At 29.6% G+C, this 16,681-nt stretch overlaps 3 protein-coding genes across 16 annotated transcripts; 2 read left to right on the forward strand and 1 right to left on the reverse strand.

The window, feature by feature from the left end:
• The first annotated feature begins 727 nt into the window (after positions 1 to 727).
• On the forward strand, positions 728 to 5,932 carry LOC141524013 (PXMP2/4 family protein 4). 10 transcript variants are annotated; one of them, XR_012478653.1, is made up of 10 exons: positions 728 to 914; positions 975 to 1,151; positions 1,269 to 1,457; positions 1,985 to 2,094; positions 2,178 to 2,372; positions 2,441 to 2,535; positions 2,608 to 2,728; positions 2,799 to 3,239; positions 3,415 to 3,518; positions 3,711 to 3,742. XR_012478653.1 is itself a non-coding variant. In XM_074237652.1 (7 exons), the coding sequence occupies exons 3-7, from the start codon at positions 3,754 to 3,756 to the stop codon at positions 5,812 to 5,814; spliced, it is 630 nt and encodes a 209-aa protein (XP_074093753.1). In that variant the 5' UTR covers positions 2,806 to 3,239; positions 3,415 to 3,518; positions 3,711 to 3,753; the 3' UTR covers positions 5,815 to 5,932. The 10 variants fall into 10 exon arrangements, 2 of the variants coding, with proteins under 2 accessions (XP_074093753.1, XP_074093754.1); XR_012478654.1 differs by having other exon boundaries at positions 728 to 1,251; positions 1,316 to 1,457; XR_012478652.1 differs by having other exon boundaries at positions 728 to 1,151.
• Positions 4,194 to 9,604, reverse strand: LOC141524012 (arf-GAP with dual PH domain-containing protein 1). The gene is made up of 6 exons (XM_074237651.1): positions 9,514 to 9,604; positions 8,938 to 9,163; positions 7,837 to 8,395; positions 7,539 to 7,761; positions 7,383 to 7,449; positions 4,194 to 4,334 (listed from the first exon to the last, which is right to left on the reverse strand). Exons 1-6 carry the CDS (start codon positions 9,593 to 9,595, stop codon positions 4,331 to 4,333), a joined length of 1,161 nt encoding a protein of 386 aa, XP_074093752.1. The 5' UTR covers positions 9,596 to 9,604; the 3' UTR covers positions 4,194 to 4,330.
• Positions 9,605 to 9,930: 326 nt separating this feature from the next.
• LOC141524162 (uncharacterized) lies at positions 9,931 to 14,882 on the forward strand. 5 transcript variants are annotated; one of them, XM_074237854.1, is made up of 8 exons: positions 9,931 to 10,032; positions 10,360 to 10,545; positions 11,339 to 11,931; positions 12,038 to 12,358; positions 12,447 to 12,533; positions 12,596 to 13,025; positions 13,143 to 13,545; positions 13,620 to 14,882. In XM_074237854.1, exons 2-8 carry the CDS (start codon positions 10,389 to 10,391, stop codon positions 14,803 to 14,805), a joined length of 3,177 nt encoding a protein of 1,058 aa, XP_074093955.1. In that variant the 5' UTR covers positions 9,931 to 10,032; positions 10,360 to 10,388; the 3' UTR covers positions 14,806 to 14,882. The 5 variants fall into 5 exon arrangements, with proteins under 5 accessions (XP_074093955.1, XP_074093951.1, XP_074093952.1 ...); XM_074237850.1 differs by having other exon boundaries at positions 9,932 to 10,235; XM_074237851.1 differs by having other exon boundaries at positions 9,932 to 10,179.
• The last annotated feature ends 1,799 nt before the right edge of the window (positions 14,883 to 16,681 follow it).

Below are 16,681 nucleotides of genomic sequence, written 5' to 3' on the forward strand. Positions count from 1 at the left end.
GACAATAGTTGAAAATATTTCGATTCTGGTTGAGACCACCTCTTCCAGGATACGGTCGCATTAAGTAGTTGGTTGACTGAAATGCCTCATCACCTACTAACACATAAGTTAAAGGCATCCCATCAGCAGTGAGCAACTCTGGTTTTGGGATATTCATTTCATGTTGTTCAAACTTTTTACCCATTTCTGAGTCTCGAAAGATACCTCGATCGCTTCGTTGACCGTATGCACCGATGTCTACAAAAGTAAATGAATAATTAGCATCGCAGATTGCTAATAATACGATGCTATGATGATTCTTATAGTTATAATATGATGATCCACTATTATCAGGACACTGAAATAAATATTTATAGTTATTGTTGTAGTATTTTTACGTTAAATCATAACTAACGATGAAAAAAAAATTTCATACCTGTATTTTGATATGTTTACCGTCAATCGCGCCAATACCATGTGGAAATTGCCATTGTTCATCAAATTCATTCGCAATTCTAAGCCAGTCAGTTGTTTTTAATGGATACGGTAATACTTTTTCTTTGAGAATCTACCAAAGAATGTGACAAGTTTCGGCAATTATGTTAACTGATGTCGAAAAACCAACAAGATATTGATATGAGCTTGACGTCATACAATCTCCAGTTGCTAAATATCTAATAAAAGTATAATAATTGTAATCAGTATAATTATTTTTTAAATATGAAAAATACTAGAAAAATCTTACCTCAGTGTCAATGCAAGTTGTGTTGGCGTTGAAATTGTCTCTCTTACAACATTCTTTTTACATATATGCGGACCAATTAAACACAACAACTCCTCAAATTGCGTTGCCGACATTCGAAAATAATTTTCAAATTTATCGGAATATGAAGAGAGAGTCGGAAATACGGCTTCAAAAAAACCATGCTTATCCCGTAATTTAAAAATAGGATGTACCCAGAAACATTTTTTACTATAATTTCTTTTCCTTGCAGTCTGTAATGATATTTCATTACATAAAAGAGTAGCTAAAATTCTTTTTTGCCGGATTTTTGTGATTTCATTTTGTCGAATTACTTTTTGACACTCATATACCCACATTTGATATTTATAAGTTCCAGCCATTTCTTATTTGCACTGACCTTAGGATATTAATTTTTTAACTTAGAAAGGTAAGACGTCTCATTAATATTTAATAACTGACAATTTGTATATTTTTATTATTTATAACGCACACTTTATGTTTATGGGGTTAACGGCTATTGACAGGGGGTATATTTTTTTTCCAGCGTTTTGAAGCTTGACGCTCCGATATTTGACGCTGCATTAATTTCAGATACGAAAATTATTCCAAGATAATTTTTATTGATTTTTTCGGTTTTATGGATTGGAAATATTAAGATGAAAATAAATGAAAACACTAGAATTGTTGGCTCCAAAGTGCTTCTTGTTCCCTATAAGAAAAAATATGTTGAAAGGTATGTGTATTCGTAAAATTTATTTGTTATTTTAATTATTATTTTATGATAATTTGTTAAGTTAATTTTTTTGACATTTTTTTTTAAAGAATTAGATTGATTAAAGTTTATAACCTTAAAGCGCAAAGCAGTTGCGTGGGAAAATTCAAACAATAACATTTATTCAAATTTAATTTTGTATTGAAAACAGCTGATGTGTATAAAATAATTATTTTTTTTTTTATGGAAAAAAATTGTGAGATCATTTGAAATTTTTTTAAAAAATTTTTTTTTTAAATTGCACTTTTAGTTTATCAAATTTTTTACAAGTGAATTTAAAAAAAAATTTTTTTTTAGTTTTATATTTTATATTTTTAAAAAAGAAATCATTTTTTCAATTAAAAAAAAGAATGAAAATTTTTAGATGTCGGCCAACTTTATTTTCATCAGTTAAATGTGCTGTTAAGTTTGAAAAACATAATTTAATTTTTTTTAATTCAATTGAATAAAGTTAAAAATTTTATTTAAAATATAATTATTTTTTGCAGATACCACGAATGGATGAAATCGGAAGAGCTTCAATATTTAACAGGCTCTGAACCTCTGACAATTGAAGAAGAATATCAGATGCAAGAATCTTGGCATAACGATGATAACAGTAAATTAATTATTTTAATTTTTTATTTTTATTATTTGCACGTTTCTTGAAGATTCAGTATATATAAATAAATTTATTTACAGAGTGTACATTTATAATCCTGGACCGAAATCGTTTTGATAAAGCAAATCCCGTGGATTCAATGATTGGAGATACCAATTTGTACCTAAATGACATTGAGGAGCCTTTTACAGCTGAGTGTGAAATAATGATTGCTGAAAAATATGCCAGGGGTCAAAAAATGGGATGGGAAGCGCTAATTCTTATGCTGCGATACGGTAATTTTTAAATAATTATATTTATCTCTTAATCATTAATCAAAATAATGCGAGATTAACTTATCTAGGAATTGAAGCGCTGAAAATAAACAAATACAGAGCTAAGATTAAAATTGACAATGAGAAAAGCATTAAAATGTTCAACAAACTCCGATTTAACGAGGTGATACTTTTATAAATAAAAATAATATGAAAATCACATTTTATTTTTGTTTCTAATTGTTTTGATTTTTAGATAAGTAGGAGCGTAGTTTTCGAAGAAGTAACACTGGAGTGTGATGCAAGTCCTCAGTGGAAAGAGTTTTTGTTAAATGAAACAGCAAAATCTTTTGACGAACCAGACGATTGATAAATTGGTAAATTGCTAATTATTTTAAATAAATATTTGAGCTTAAAAAAAATAAAATAGTTAATTGAAACTTTTAGTACAGGGTTTAGGGCACAGAGCTGGAGATGAACGATGCGCAAGAAGCTGTGAATACTCTCAGGACCAGGTACTACTTGCGCATCATATCATATAATGTACAGTTGATGTTCGTATGCGTGGCGATTAAGTTTAACTGATCATCATCAACGATTCAGTCGCGTCACGCGTTCGATCCCGTTAGGACGACCTATTGCTTAATCCATGGCAATAAAAATCAAAAATAACACATTTGTAACTTACAACACTAAAATTATCAATTAAAAATAAATAAATTTTCAATAAAAAACTCACTAGTATAAATTTCAAATATATTTTTTTATAAATTTGTATTTTTAAAAAATATATATCCTTGTAATAATTTTATACTTGGGTATTGTGACCCGCGTGTTTAACTTCTAAGTTGATGAATCGTGATTGCTCGTAAATGGAGTGTAATAAAAGTAATAAATTACAATCTTTTTTTATTATTCAATGATTACCTTTAGTCTGGGTGTACTTAATTTAAATATGCGCTCAAGTATATCAACGAATAAATAAATAAATAAATAAATAAATTAATGTTACATAAGAGTTATGATTTTTAATTTATAAATTAATCTTATTATCATGTTTTAGGTTGACGCAATGCGGTAGAAATGATGCGGAAACACTCTTTTATTTTGTACTAATTCCACGTGTTGCGACCGTCAAATATACACTTGTTTTTGACAACGTTACAGGTATTTACTAATATTAATTTCTGGTAGCTGAAATTTATTAATTTAAAAATTATCTAATAAATATTTAATAATATCGAAATCCTAATTTTATTTTTTATAATAATTTAATTATTATAAAAATCTAAAAATTTGTAAAACGTCTGTTGATTTTAGTATCATAATATTTAATATATATTTTTTTTTTTATTTCAGAAAAGTTTAATTAATAAAATAAATTATTAAGATAATTGAAAAAATGTCATTTTCAAAACTTAAATCAGCGGCGATTAAATTTCGTCCTTTATTTTTTAATTCTGTCGCTTATGGATCATTTTATACCGGAGCTGAATTTTTACAACAGACATATAATATTAATCAAAAAGAAAAAGCTGTAAGTATGAGTAAATATTTGAGTATTTTTATTATCAAATATGTTCTACTAGAAATAATGAATGTTAAAAATAAATGTTAAAATGAATTAATCCAGATAAAAAAAATTAATACAAATGAATATTAAATTTCATATTTTCAAATTAAAATATTAAAAGTATTTTTCTAATCAGCTATTACTGATTAATTTAATATATTTAAAACTAGGTTGCAGTATTGAATAAAACCCCGGTCAATTCAAACAAACTCTTTCCCGATAAATTCAAACTAGAAGATTATAATGTACCCGTTCTAAGAAGATATCTCGCATACGGATATTTCCTGGCTGGACCAATCCTCCATGGATGGTAAGTATAAAAAAAAAGTTAGAATGCCGCACGTACTCCATTTATGTTAGCCAATTAATATTCAGCACTAATGGCTTCAGCTTCATATTATCTGATTTACCTGAAACAAAATTTATTATTTAAAAGAAAAATTCAGTACTTCTCATTCTAGATCATCGGATTTTAAATAAAATGATAATGTAACAAGAGGACACGTGTAATCTACAGTATGCCGATCTACCTTCTTTTCTGTTTTAATTTTGGAGACGGTAATTGGGTCCACTTTTTCTATTAATATCTAATTTATTTACTTTTCACATTTACACGCTGGCTTATCTGTGCACTTTTTTACCTGCAAACTTTTACATCGTACTGATCCAATTACAGTAGTTATTATTTATTTATTAATGTTATTTTAATCACTTGGTACACGGAAAGAACAAAATTACACTGCATATCCTCCCATATTATACTCAGTGTAATCTCCAATTTCACCAAGTAATTTTTCTGGTTATAATTTGAATTATACTCAGTAGAATCTTGGATTATGTAATTTTTTCAAAAATTGTGATATTCAACTTATAATTTATTAATTTATAAATTTATAAAATTTGTGAAAATTGTGGTAATCAATTTTTTTTTTATTTGTACATTTTTTTTCAATATATCAATAAATCAAATAGAAATTTCGTTCAAAAAAATAAAAATATAAATATTTGAAAATATTTACCAAAAATTTTTCAACCCCAAATTATCAGAAAAATATTTTCTATCCATGCATTTTTTAAAAATATACATAAAAAAAAAATGAACAATTTAAAAAAAATTAATTATCACAAATTTAACAAATTTTCAAAAAAATAAAAAATTTGAATATTACAATTTTAAAAAAAATTATATAATCCAAGCTTATACTGAGTATAATTTAAATTATACGGGATATTTTTTTCGGATTATATCCAGTGTAATCTGGGGCGGTATAACCAGAAAAATTACTTGGTCAAATCGGAGATTATTCTGAGTATAATATGGGAGGATATGCAGTGTAATTTTGTTTTTTCTGTATAATTAATAGTTAACATATATAATATATACCCTTAGGTATTCATGGTTGGACAAAATGTTTAAAGGAACAGCACCTAAAATAGTTGTTACTAAATTATTATGTGATCAATTTATACTTACGCCTCCATTGGTCGTATTATTTTTTACAAGTGAGTAATTTTATTTATTTATTCATTCGTATCTTGATAAATTCAAACTAATATTCCAATTACAGGTATGAGTTTTATGGAAGGAAAAAAGACAGAAAACCTTTTGGATGAATGTAAAGCCAAATTTGTAAAAACATTTGCGGTAAGAGATATTTAAAAGCTTTTTTTTTAAATAAAATACTACGTCACTGTATTTCAAATAAATATTTTTTGTAATTTCAGACCTCATGTATATTTTGGCTACCAGTGCAATTTGTAAATTTTTTACTTATACCACCATCGTTTCGCGTTTTGTATGTCAGCGTAGCTTCTTTTTGCTGGGTAAATATTCTTTGCCATTTGAAACGTACGCCCATAGTACCTGCTATTGAATTAAAAACTGAATAATAATATGTAAAATTTAAAAGTTTATTATTATTGTTAAAAAAAAATTTTTTAAAATAACGTTTTAATAATTAAAATTTTTTAATGCACAAAATAAAATGCTCTTGAATACTCTTAACAATTGGCTTTGTTTATTATTAATTATTTAATTACACAATATTTTTTACAGTAACAATTTAATCATGTTCACAACGTAGTCGTTACATTTAAAGTCTCTTCTTTCGTTCTCTCGTTTATCAATTTAAAATTTATTTCATCATTTTCATTCGTTTAAAATTATTTTAATAAGACCATAGGAAATAACTTAATATATTTGTATTGTAAAACCTTAAATAGTTAGTAATAATAATAATAATAATAATTAATAGTCAATAATTAAAAAGAAATAATAATAATAAACTGGATGAATTATAAACTTAGCTCGCATCAGCAATAATCTGCTTTCATATGACAAACTCATAAGCTCAATAACGGTGGACGGAAATAATTGTGTACAATACACGCGGAGATTTAATAAATATTAATCGATATATTTATTTTAAGATACCTTCAAAACTATGAGTTAATTTCCTCTTCAATGTCACTGCAACTGTTTACAATAGAATCGGTATACATGATTTTAATCAATGTGATGTACTGAGTCGCGTCATGACAAGTGATTGAACAGACATTTATAAACTTATGTTTCAACTGTTTAGTATTTTCTTACTAAAAATTTTAATTATAAAAAATAATTAAGTGAAATAGTCGGCACGGAAATGCAGTTCTTTGGATTACTTTTGAGTTAATTTAAAATTATAATATCAGTCGCGCGATAAATGGTTTTAAAATTTTAATTTACATTCAATCGCTTTAACATATTTATTTATATAACTATTTTTTTTATTTTTTTTAATATTATAGTTTTCAAAGTGTAAAACTACCACAAAATGCTATTAAAACAGGCCTTTGTAAAATATTTACAAATATTTCACGTCGCGATTTTATTATAATATTAATAAAAAATTTAGACGCTGTTTATATCCATTTGAACAATTTACTTAATTCAATCTTGTATGTCATGATTAATGATTATAAAAATCGCATTCATTTAAATATAACGCAGTATCACATTATTGCTAGAAATAAGTCACGTGTTCATATACAAGTTTCACTACTAAATTTCACCGCTGATAATTATTCCATAAACATAATATCACGGATAATTTTGTAGACAATTATGTAGCGTTTAAAGTAACGCTGGTGCATCATAATGCGAGTAAGCATATATTGATTTTTCCCTGTCAGTCTTTGTGTTTATATTTATATTTGTATTATTTTAATGTTTAAAATTAGATTAAAAGCTAAACACTTGTGTACTGTGTATGGTAAAAGTGTTACATATGTCGTGTGCGTCAAAAAAGTGGTTTTGTTCATTTTGTTTATAATTTTAAATTTGTTCTTTTCGTAGCTTTGGACTTGGCTCTTGTAAACTGTCTTTAAACATAATACCTTTTTACTTGAAAGAAATTTTCTTCATTTTCTGGATTTAAATTTATTATAATAAATGTCTAAAGAAAATCCAGCCCTACCTTGTTGACGAAAATAATATATTCATTGTTCCGCTAGCAGTACGTTTTCTTACTAGTCTTGCTGCCACTAAAATAAAAAAAAATATATTTTTTATTAAATTTTCAAAAAATCGATATTTTTTTTACATTTTCTGTAACCCTTTAAAAAGCACTAACCTGTAGCATCTTGAGGTGTTAACGGTTTATCAATAACTTTTTGGATAACATTTATCCATTGAGCACGATCATCATCAGTCTGAGCAGATAACAAAAAACTTCTGTCAGGTGTTTCTAGAGTAAACGAAAAACCTTGATCTTTAGCACCAGGTGGTACGCCTGTTTTAATAGCAAATCCTTCTGAACTGTGACCAATAAAAATTTCTCCCTTTGGATGAGCATCCTGAACATAAACGAACCGTAATAAGTCATTAAAATAAATTACTCATTGAATTCATTGATATTAAAAAAATATTACCATAGGATCATCATGGTACATTAATTTTCGACCGTCTAATGTAAACCATCTCTTTTTGTAAGCGTCTGAATGTCTTGGCCCAGTTTTCCACAGAAAACCTTCTTTTGGAAAATCCCTCGTTAATTGTGATAGCAATTCATTTTCCGAAGCACCAGGATACGCGACCTGTAACCTATGCAGCTTGGCACATCGTATCGCTAGATACCAATTCGTTATAACTTCAGCATCTTCGTGGTAGACGTAGATGTGGCGCGTTGATCCGTCTTTCATGAATGATATTTGTAAACTATTTTGGTTTCCGGTCTTGGTTGGAGCAAACGCGACGTTCAACTCAGATATTCTTAATACTGCTTTAGGATCTTTATGCTCTTTTACATGATACTTTAACGTATCGTCTGCTTCGGACAGCACAAATTTACGAGGATAGTACCGGGAATCTTCTTTACCTCTTTTCATTAAAAATCCTTCCATAAAACCTGATACGTACTGATTTTGGCGCTCTGGATGACAAAATTCTTCACGTTCATATTTAGCACGGATCCATTGTTCTACTAAAACTCTGAATAAATAAATCAATAAATAAATTAATCAAGTTTATGATGCATTAAAAATTTATAAATCCAAAAATATAACAACAAATAATAAATATATCAATGAGTACAAAATTCAAGTATAAAACGTAAGAGTTTATCGTTTTATCCACAATGTCATGAAATTTAAAATAAATTAATCTTTTTTTTAGACATTACTTTTTTTTTTCTTATCAACAATGATACAATTAATCATCAATAAAAATGATACTGGAGTTATCTATAAATACGGAAATATTCATTTTTTTTTTGCAAATTACAAAAAAAAAAAAAATTATATCTGTTGCATTTAATTTTACAAAGATATTTGATTTTTTAAAATAAATCAGAGAAAAAAAATTTCTTAAAAAGTATAAAACAATGACAAACTTTATACTTTGTTTATTTTATAACTCTATAAGTAAAAATAAATTTTTTTTTTCTATTATCAATATGTATAAAGCCGATTGCCGTTTAAATTAATAAATAAATAAATAAATAAACAATGAAAAAAAAAAAAAAAAAAACTTACTGAGGAGCATTTTCAGTAGGTCTTCTATAACAAGAAGGTACCCGTTCCTCATAATAATATCTCGCAGTATTATTACCAACTTCCCTAACTCTGGTAACTTGCGAATCCTCCCATCTATCTAGCTTTAAATGTTTAACTTTCGAGATGTGAGCACCCATTGATCTATGTACACCTGCACATCTCGTACATAAGAAAATCCCGATGTTGTAAGAAGCCCATTCGGGATCTGAAAAAGTAAAACCATCTAATCAACCAAAGGCCAGCGAAGAAGTATGCGGGCGGGGGGTCTAAGATTTGTCGCAGCCTCCACCTCATCGTCATCAATGATAACGATTGTTAAATGATATGTACATGTACATATACGTGTAAAATAAAATACTGATCTAATAAATCTAAAATCAAGGCTACAGAGCAACTACAAGATAAATAATGAGTTTAATACTCATAGACATGCGTATGTTGTTATTACATCAAACGCAATTATACTGTTCTTACTCATACGCAATACCCATGAATAAATAATAATTAATAATTATTTTTAAGTATAAATATTTTATAAATAATTAAGATACTTACTTTTAGCTCCACAATCAGCACACTCATTGTTGCCTGGTTTTTTTAATAATTCTGCGAGCAACTTTTCATTCGCATCCGCCATTTTAAAACACTATGTGAAAACGTATTAAAATTTTTATTTATATATATGTCTATGAAAATGTCTTTCAATAAAAAAAAATAACCATCTTACCAACGGTTGGTCAGGAAGAAATTTTTTCTTACCAACAAAACCGCCAGAGCATCAACCAACGGTTGTGAAATAAAAATTTTATTATTATTTATTATTGAAGATAGATTAATTAATTGAAAAAACTATTTAAAAATTTATAAAAATTATTTAACTACTTACAAGTAATAAAATTAAATAATAAAAGGTAATAATAATTAATAATTGTCGCTATGATCGCCATTGCGCGGTCATGTTTTGATCAGCAAAAAAAAAATGGCCGTCGCACCTCCACTGCGTGATTGAAAAATTGCTGAAATAAAATAAACCGCGATTATTAACAGTAAATATAACAACAATTGTATACAAAAGTAAGTTTATTATATGAAAGTGAAGTTTTTTTGTCAACAGCAGCACCAGGATCTGCATCAACAACAATCAGTATCTAAGTTTTGAACAAGTAAATACCAGGGAATATATTGCCGTGTAAAAAATATCACTCACATGTCTTGGTATTGGTATACATATCGTTTGTTATCAATCTTGGAGCCAGTGATAGTTTGTTTTAAGTAAAGTAATAATCAGTGTTTGTGATAATGATCTTATTTTACTTTTTTAATGGCTCGTGTTTCGCGACAAGACTATTTATTGATTAAGTATTAAATTATTTAATAAATATTTGATTTTAATTATTTGAGGATCCGTGGGGTATCAGTTTTTATGGATTATGGCGTCAATGGATTTTGATGCTGAGTATTTTGAAAAGAGGTTGACGAATCTAAAAGATTCCCAAGATTCGATTCAGAGTTTATCAGCATGGTGTCTTGAACGTCGTCCTCATCATAAAAAAATAGTCGCTTCATGGCTGCAGGTCTTGAAAAAAGGTTGGTATTTTTATTTTATATATTTGTATGATTAAATCTTGTTTTGCTAGTAATTTATTAATTATTTTATATTCTTAGATATGGAGATATAAAGACAAGTGCAATAGTTCCCTACTATTTTTTTTTTCTTTTTTTTCTTTTCCAAGACACGAAAAGAACAAAATTACACTGCATATCTTCCCATATTATACTCAGTGTTATCAGCGTTCAAAAAAAAAAATTTCAGATAATGTTAAATATAATCCAGATTATACAAAATTATTTTTATATTATACTCAGTAGAATCTTGGACTATATAATTTTTTCGAAAATTGTGCTATTCAACTTTTTTCTTTTTTGAAATATTTTTTTTTTAAAAATACATAAAAAAAAAATTAATTGTCACAAATTTTACAATTTAAAAAAAAAATTGTATAATCCAAAATCCAAAATTCTACTGAGTATAATTCAAATTATACGGGATATTTTTTTGGATTATATCCAGTGTAATCTTATGCGGTATATCCAGAAAAATTACTTGATCAAATCGGAGATTACACTGCCTTTTAAAGAAATGTCGACCATTGACCAATTTATTATCAAGACTAGTATGTCATTCATTTTTTAATTAATAAATCTAAAAAAATTAGTGCAATTGTAAATTTTAATGCTAATCAATTTTTTAGATATTACAATATTTGAAAAATGCTAAATATCTGAGATATTTATTGAAAAAATTAATGAACTATTACTTGTCTGATTTTTCCAGACAATAAATTAAATTAAATATTAACTTAAAACTTTATTTTTGCAGTCAAAGTCGAACATCGGCTGACTTTATTTTACTTGGCGAACGATGTGATCCAATACTCAAAGCGCAAGAATTTTGAGTTCGTCGAGTCCTGGGGCACGACGCTCCAGCGAGCTACTACAATGGTCCGCGACGAGAAAGTGAAACACCGCATTTTGCGTATCTTCAAGATCTGGGACCAGAGACAGGTGTACGATGAAGAGTTTCTGGCAGATTTGTCGGGACTCATTTCTGCAGCACCCAAAAAGAAGGCTGAACCACAGCCAATCGTAGTCCCTGAAGAGTTTCAGGCTGCGCTGCTCATTTCGACTATGAGGTCTTGTGCAACGCTTGAACAAGCCACTGATGCAAGATTAAAGGACTTGCGTGATAGTAACGTTGACATTGATAACGCTGAAGAGCTCTGTGCTTCTCTCAAGGATCGGAGGCATGTAGAAGATGCAGAGAAGGAAGTTGAGGTCGCGGTGAGCAGTGTTGAGAACTATGTTCGTGCTCTGGAGGCGGAGATAAGAGAGCGAACCCAGGTTTTGGAGTTACTTGAGCAGGCTGATCAGTTTTATGAGACTCAGAGGGGAGAAGTTAAAATTGTTGCTAATGTAAGTCGAGATATATATATATATATATATATATATATATATATATATATATTTTTTTTTTTTTCAATAATTAATCGGAGGTTAATTAATTGATGATATTTTTCAGGCCTACAGAAATTTTGGTAGTCGAGTTAAAAACTTGAAAAAGAAACTCGATGAGTTGCTGCCGACTCTTACATCACCTATTCCTTCACCAGATGTCAATGCACCTTCCCCGAGCCCTGACAGTGACATTGAATTACCTGGTGATGAATTGAATGCTAGTAGTAACATTATTGATGTCACTCCAGCTCCGATGTATGGGTCTTATGTTCAGGATTACGATGTTGGAGCAATTCCTCCACCAGATTTAACTCAAGGAAACAGTTCTACTGACTTTACAAGCAATTTCTCGTCATTTATGGGTGGAAATGTTGATTTTGATATGGTAAATATTTATGTTTCAATTCAATCAATTAACCATTTTATCTCATTAAATTAATGTACATTGTGATTAAAAATTTTTTTAATTTCAGAGAAATATATTCAATGATAGATCATTAACACCAACTGGCAGTAATCACTCCTACAATATACCAACAGAGGTAATCAATTATTTAACAGTGAGTTGAAATGAATAAACTGTCAAGTGATTGATTGCTAAATAATTAATTTTTATGAATAGGCAATGCCGATTGAAGTGATAAACATGCGTCCGAAAGATGGGAATGAGTTTACTCCAAGTTTCTTAAAATCAGTTCTACCGAGCTCAGAAGCACCCTCTGGAATTCCCGGTCTAGGTCTAGACATACCCGAGCCACCACCAGAGTCACCTCAGCGCTCAGAGTACCCACACTTACCTGGCCAGCTAAATAACGCAGCACGATTGAGTCTGGGAAATCAGTTGCGAGGATTGGGCAATGATTCACACACTCCTTCACCGTACTCGAGCCAAGGAAGCCAGAGCAACGTTGCAATGGTTTTTGAAAATCAGAATCCTGTGCCAATAAATCCATTACCACCACCTCCATTGCCTCCACCTATTTTTCTGGAAGAAGAAAATTGCTACAACAAATTGCCGCCAAAGTTTCCTACATGGACATCTACTAATGAAGGTACTTTATTATTAAGAGTTTAAAATTTATCGGGTGAAATTTTGGTAAGAAATTGATGTAAATTTTTTTTTTTTTTTTATACTATAAACTAATAAACTCCAATTTTATTTCAAACAGCTAAAAATATTAATACATGGACAGAAGAGAAAACAAAATCCTGGGAAGGAAGTAATAACCGCTGGAATGAGCCCGAGGCTCGATGGTCCAACGGTATGCAGTCAAAGCCTCTAGCTTCCGAGACCTCTGACTCTCCACCGAGTTACGAAAAGTCAAACTTCCACGAATCCATAGAATATCCGGATTCTCAGGCTTCAGAACCTTTGGTCAATAGTGTCACTGACGTAGATCATCGAGTTGTTCCTGTTTCAAGGCCAAACGATGTTCATCTTCCACGATTAATGAAATCCGGAGACGTTGATCATAGAAATTTGATCAGTTTGACCGGCAGTCCTGCCAGCGTAATTAATTCCGAATCAGCTACTTCAAATAATCGAATCTGGGACTCTGATCAAGACTACAGGTATATTAATTACATATTTTTATAATATATTTATCAGTTAAAAATTATTAATAATTGTATCTATAATTTTTTAGAAGACAAGTGCAGTCGGGTGATATAGTAGAAAGCGTAGACATGGAAATGTCTGATGATGAAGCTGATGGTCCAAGTGCTAAACAAAAAAACCGAGTTCTCGTAGATTTGAGGGCTCAAGACCGTGACATGAGAATAACTCAGCCGCCTCCGCCACCAAGACATGACATGGATATGCGAATGATTCCGCTGCCAAACAACCCGATGATCCGCGGTCCTATGCCAGACATGAGGAATGTTCACATCAGACCACCTCCATCTGCGCAGTTTCATTCTCAAGAGTTTGTTCCTGGTCAGCCGAATAATTTTCCTCACCCTGAAGATTTTTCCGGTGGTAATTGTCCTCCAGGTATGCCTGGATTTATGCCTCCTGGAGAGTTTCCTCCTCACCCGGATTATGCGCGTCAGGATATTTACGAGAGCTACCAAGGTCCTCCACCAGGAGATCACCAGTCCCAGATGTTCCGTGGACGTGGCAGAGGTTTCAGGAATCGGTTCTCGGACCACAATGATCGGAACCGTCGCAGACACGACGATAATTTAGCTGATAGACAGCAGAACTTGCAGCCTCCTGATACAGTCGTTATTTTGGACGACAATGGCATGCCCATAATGCCGGATCTTAGCGACAGAAGACCTTCTCTGGATCCTGAAGAGCACGAGGACTTACGACCCCCTGGACACAGTCCTGATATTTCTGAAATACCCGATAAACTTGACGATGATGTTAATGCCGAAGAACGCGCTCAGACAGCCGATGAAGCGCCCCGTAATTTATCAGAACATCTAGAGGCGTTGATGAATTCTAACATGACCAATGATATGGAGCGGCAGAATGGGCTTCTTGAGCAAGATATGTCGACAGCAAAAAGGCCTATCAATGGACCTCCCACATCGGGAATAAGTGACATACATCCAGGAGCTTTCGACTACGAGTCGCCAAACGCGAATTTCCGGCCGCGAATGCCGACAAACAGTCCATTTGCTGGGCCCTGGAGAGGCAATCATACTCCTCGCAGCAGGGGCGGGTTTCGCGGATCTCCCAGGGCGCCTTGGAGCGATCGAGGACCTCGGAATCCTGGTAATAATGGCGGACCGTCTGGTAACTTTCATCCCAGGGCGATGAAACGCGGAAGCCCGTTTCGCGGCGGAAACTTCCGAGGCCGCGGACGCGGCAATAACTGGTGACCTAAAAAGTTTTACTAGTTTATTATATTATTTGCTGTAAATAATATAATATAATATATTATTTGTATTTGATCGTCTGTATCTGATTTACATTATTAATTTGTTTATTTAAATTTTTAAGGTGCTGACGATTGTTTAATAATATGCGTGCAAATATTTATGTTTGTAAGCAAGATTTATCGAGGGGGTTTGATAGTTATTAATTAGAAATATTTATCTATATAAATATAAATATAAGTATCAATAAGAGTTAAAAGTTAGATCTAATGTACAAATATTTCTTTTTTGTTTAATATTTAGTGGGTAAATTTTATGTAATGAATTTCCCGTTTGATTAGTTTAATTTTTTTTTTTTTTTTTTTTTAATCAAGAGCACAGATGTCAATAAAATATGACAATGTATTTAGTAATAAAATACATTATACTAATTGTCCCTTTTTTGCATTCAAATTTTTAATTATTTTATATTATAATCACTTGATATTTTTTTTTGCATTAATTTGCTCATTTAAAAAAATTTGTGATAATTTAGATTGAATTAAACTTAAAATTAAAAAAATACGAAAGTTGTAAATATTAATAAATATAGTTATTTAATTTTACATGAGTCAGAAATTCAATAAATATTTTAGTTGGTTCATTTAAATTCAACGGTGAGCAAATTAATGTATTATAATTTTTATTGATTATAATATTCAGAATATATATATATATATATATATATATATATATATATATATATATATATATATATATATATATATATATTTTTTTTTTTCAAATGAGTTATGTAGGTGATCTTGACGATGTAATAATTTATAATGATAAAGTTTACTATAATTATAATTATTGTTGTTAATTAAGTTGTATTGTATATTATTGTACAAAGCGATAATTTCCTGGCAATATCATTTACTATTTAATAATACAATTATTAAAATTATGAATAAAACTGTGCTTCCCCCTCATAATAAGCGTTGTAATATATAAGATAAATATATTTAAATTAATGTAATAATTTTTTAAGGGTCATAGAATCTTTGAGCTGTGATAAATTTTTTAGTTAAATGAAACCGGTTCCTAATTTTTTGTTCACTTTAATTTTAAAATTTTGAATGCGAGTTTAGCCGTTTGATGGGATTCCTATTGTAAGTTTTGAATGTCTGCTAACAAGAGACTGGTGTGGAATACTAATTACTCGCTTCTTATTTAAATATGTATTATCATTATTTATAATAATAATAATAATTATTATTATTATTATTATTATCGCCCGAGATATTTAGCTTTCCATAAAATTGAATAAATCTAGTCAGACAGTTTTAAATTGATAAAAAATTAAAGTCTAGTCAAATTGTGAGCAAAATAAAAGCCGCGGCAAAAGGGCGCGCAAACTGGCCTCGCGCAAGCGCGTTATTTTTAATTTTCGCATGTACAAATATGTCAATTGATTTTAAATTTATATATTTTTTTGTTTACTCTAGTAATAAGCCACATTAGATAAATTCCGACAATTAAATGATTGCTTTATTACATACTGTGTATGTAATTATCTAATGAAATAAGTTTTATAAGTAAAATCAAAAATAAATTTAATAGAAATGTCCGATAAATCCAACTGTATATATAGTAATTAATTAATTAATGTATTCTGTAGATAAGCTCGTTACATACTATGTATGTTTAATTATATTAATGTTTTTTGTACATTGTATAATAAAAAAATTTTTAATCTACTATTTTTTTTATTAGTAATTATTATAATTAGAATTTAATTTATATCTTTAATTTTGATAATTAATTCAAATAGAATAAAAATTTGCAAATTATAAATTTCTAGGTCATCATTTTCTGAAGAATATATTTTTCATTGAAG

Source organism: Cotesia typhae, unplaced genomic scaffold (assembly GCF_013202065.1).
Source record: "Cotesia typhae breed Kobodo isofemale line unplaced genomic scaffold, CoteBio_Ctyphae contig_22, whole genome shotgun sequence".
Taxonomy (NCBI): Eukaryota; Metazoa; Arthropoda; class Insecta; order Hymenoptera; family Braconidae; genus Cotesia; species Cotesia typhae.

Bases quoted from the DNA above. Each gene is read 5' to 3' on its own strand.
- LOC141524013 (XM_074237652.1), top strand. From the start codon at position 3,754: ATGTCATTTTCAAAACTTAAATCAGCGGCGATTAAATTTCGTCCTTTA. The intron at 5,428-5,492 runs GTGAGTAATTTT...TTCCAATTACAG, and splicing joins GGTCGTATTATTTTTTACAA to GTATGAGTTTTATGGAAGGA. The intron at 5,570-5,649 runs GTAAGAGATATT...TTGTAATTTCAG, and splicing joins AATTTGTAAAAACATTTGCG to ACCTCATGTATATTTTGGCT.
- LOC141524012 (XM_074237651.1), bottom strand. From the start codon at position 9,595: ATGGCGGATGCGAATGAAAAGTTGCTCGCAGAATTATTAAAAAAACCA. The intron at 8,396-8,937 runs GTAAGTTTTTTT...TTATTTATTCAG, and splicing joins CCTACTGAAAATGCTCCTCA to AGTTTTAGTAGAACAATGGA. The intron at 7,450-7,538 runs GTTAGTGCTTTT...TTTTTATTTTAG, and splicing joins AACACCTCAAGATGCTACAG to TGGCAGCAAGACTAGTAAGA.
- LOC141524162 (XM_074237854.1), top strand. From the start codon at position 10,389: ATGGCGTCAATGGATTTTGATGCTGAGTATTTTGAAAAGAGGTTGACG. The intron at 12,359-12,446 runs GTAAATATTTAT...TTTTAATTTCAG, and splicing joins GAAATGTTGATTTTGATATG to AGAAATATATTCAATGATAG. The intron at 12,534-12,595 runs GTGAGTTGAAAT...TTTTATGAATAG, and splicing joins AGGTAATCAATTATTTAACA to GCAATGCCGATTGAAGTGAT.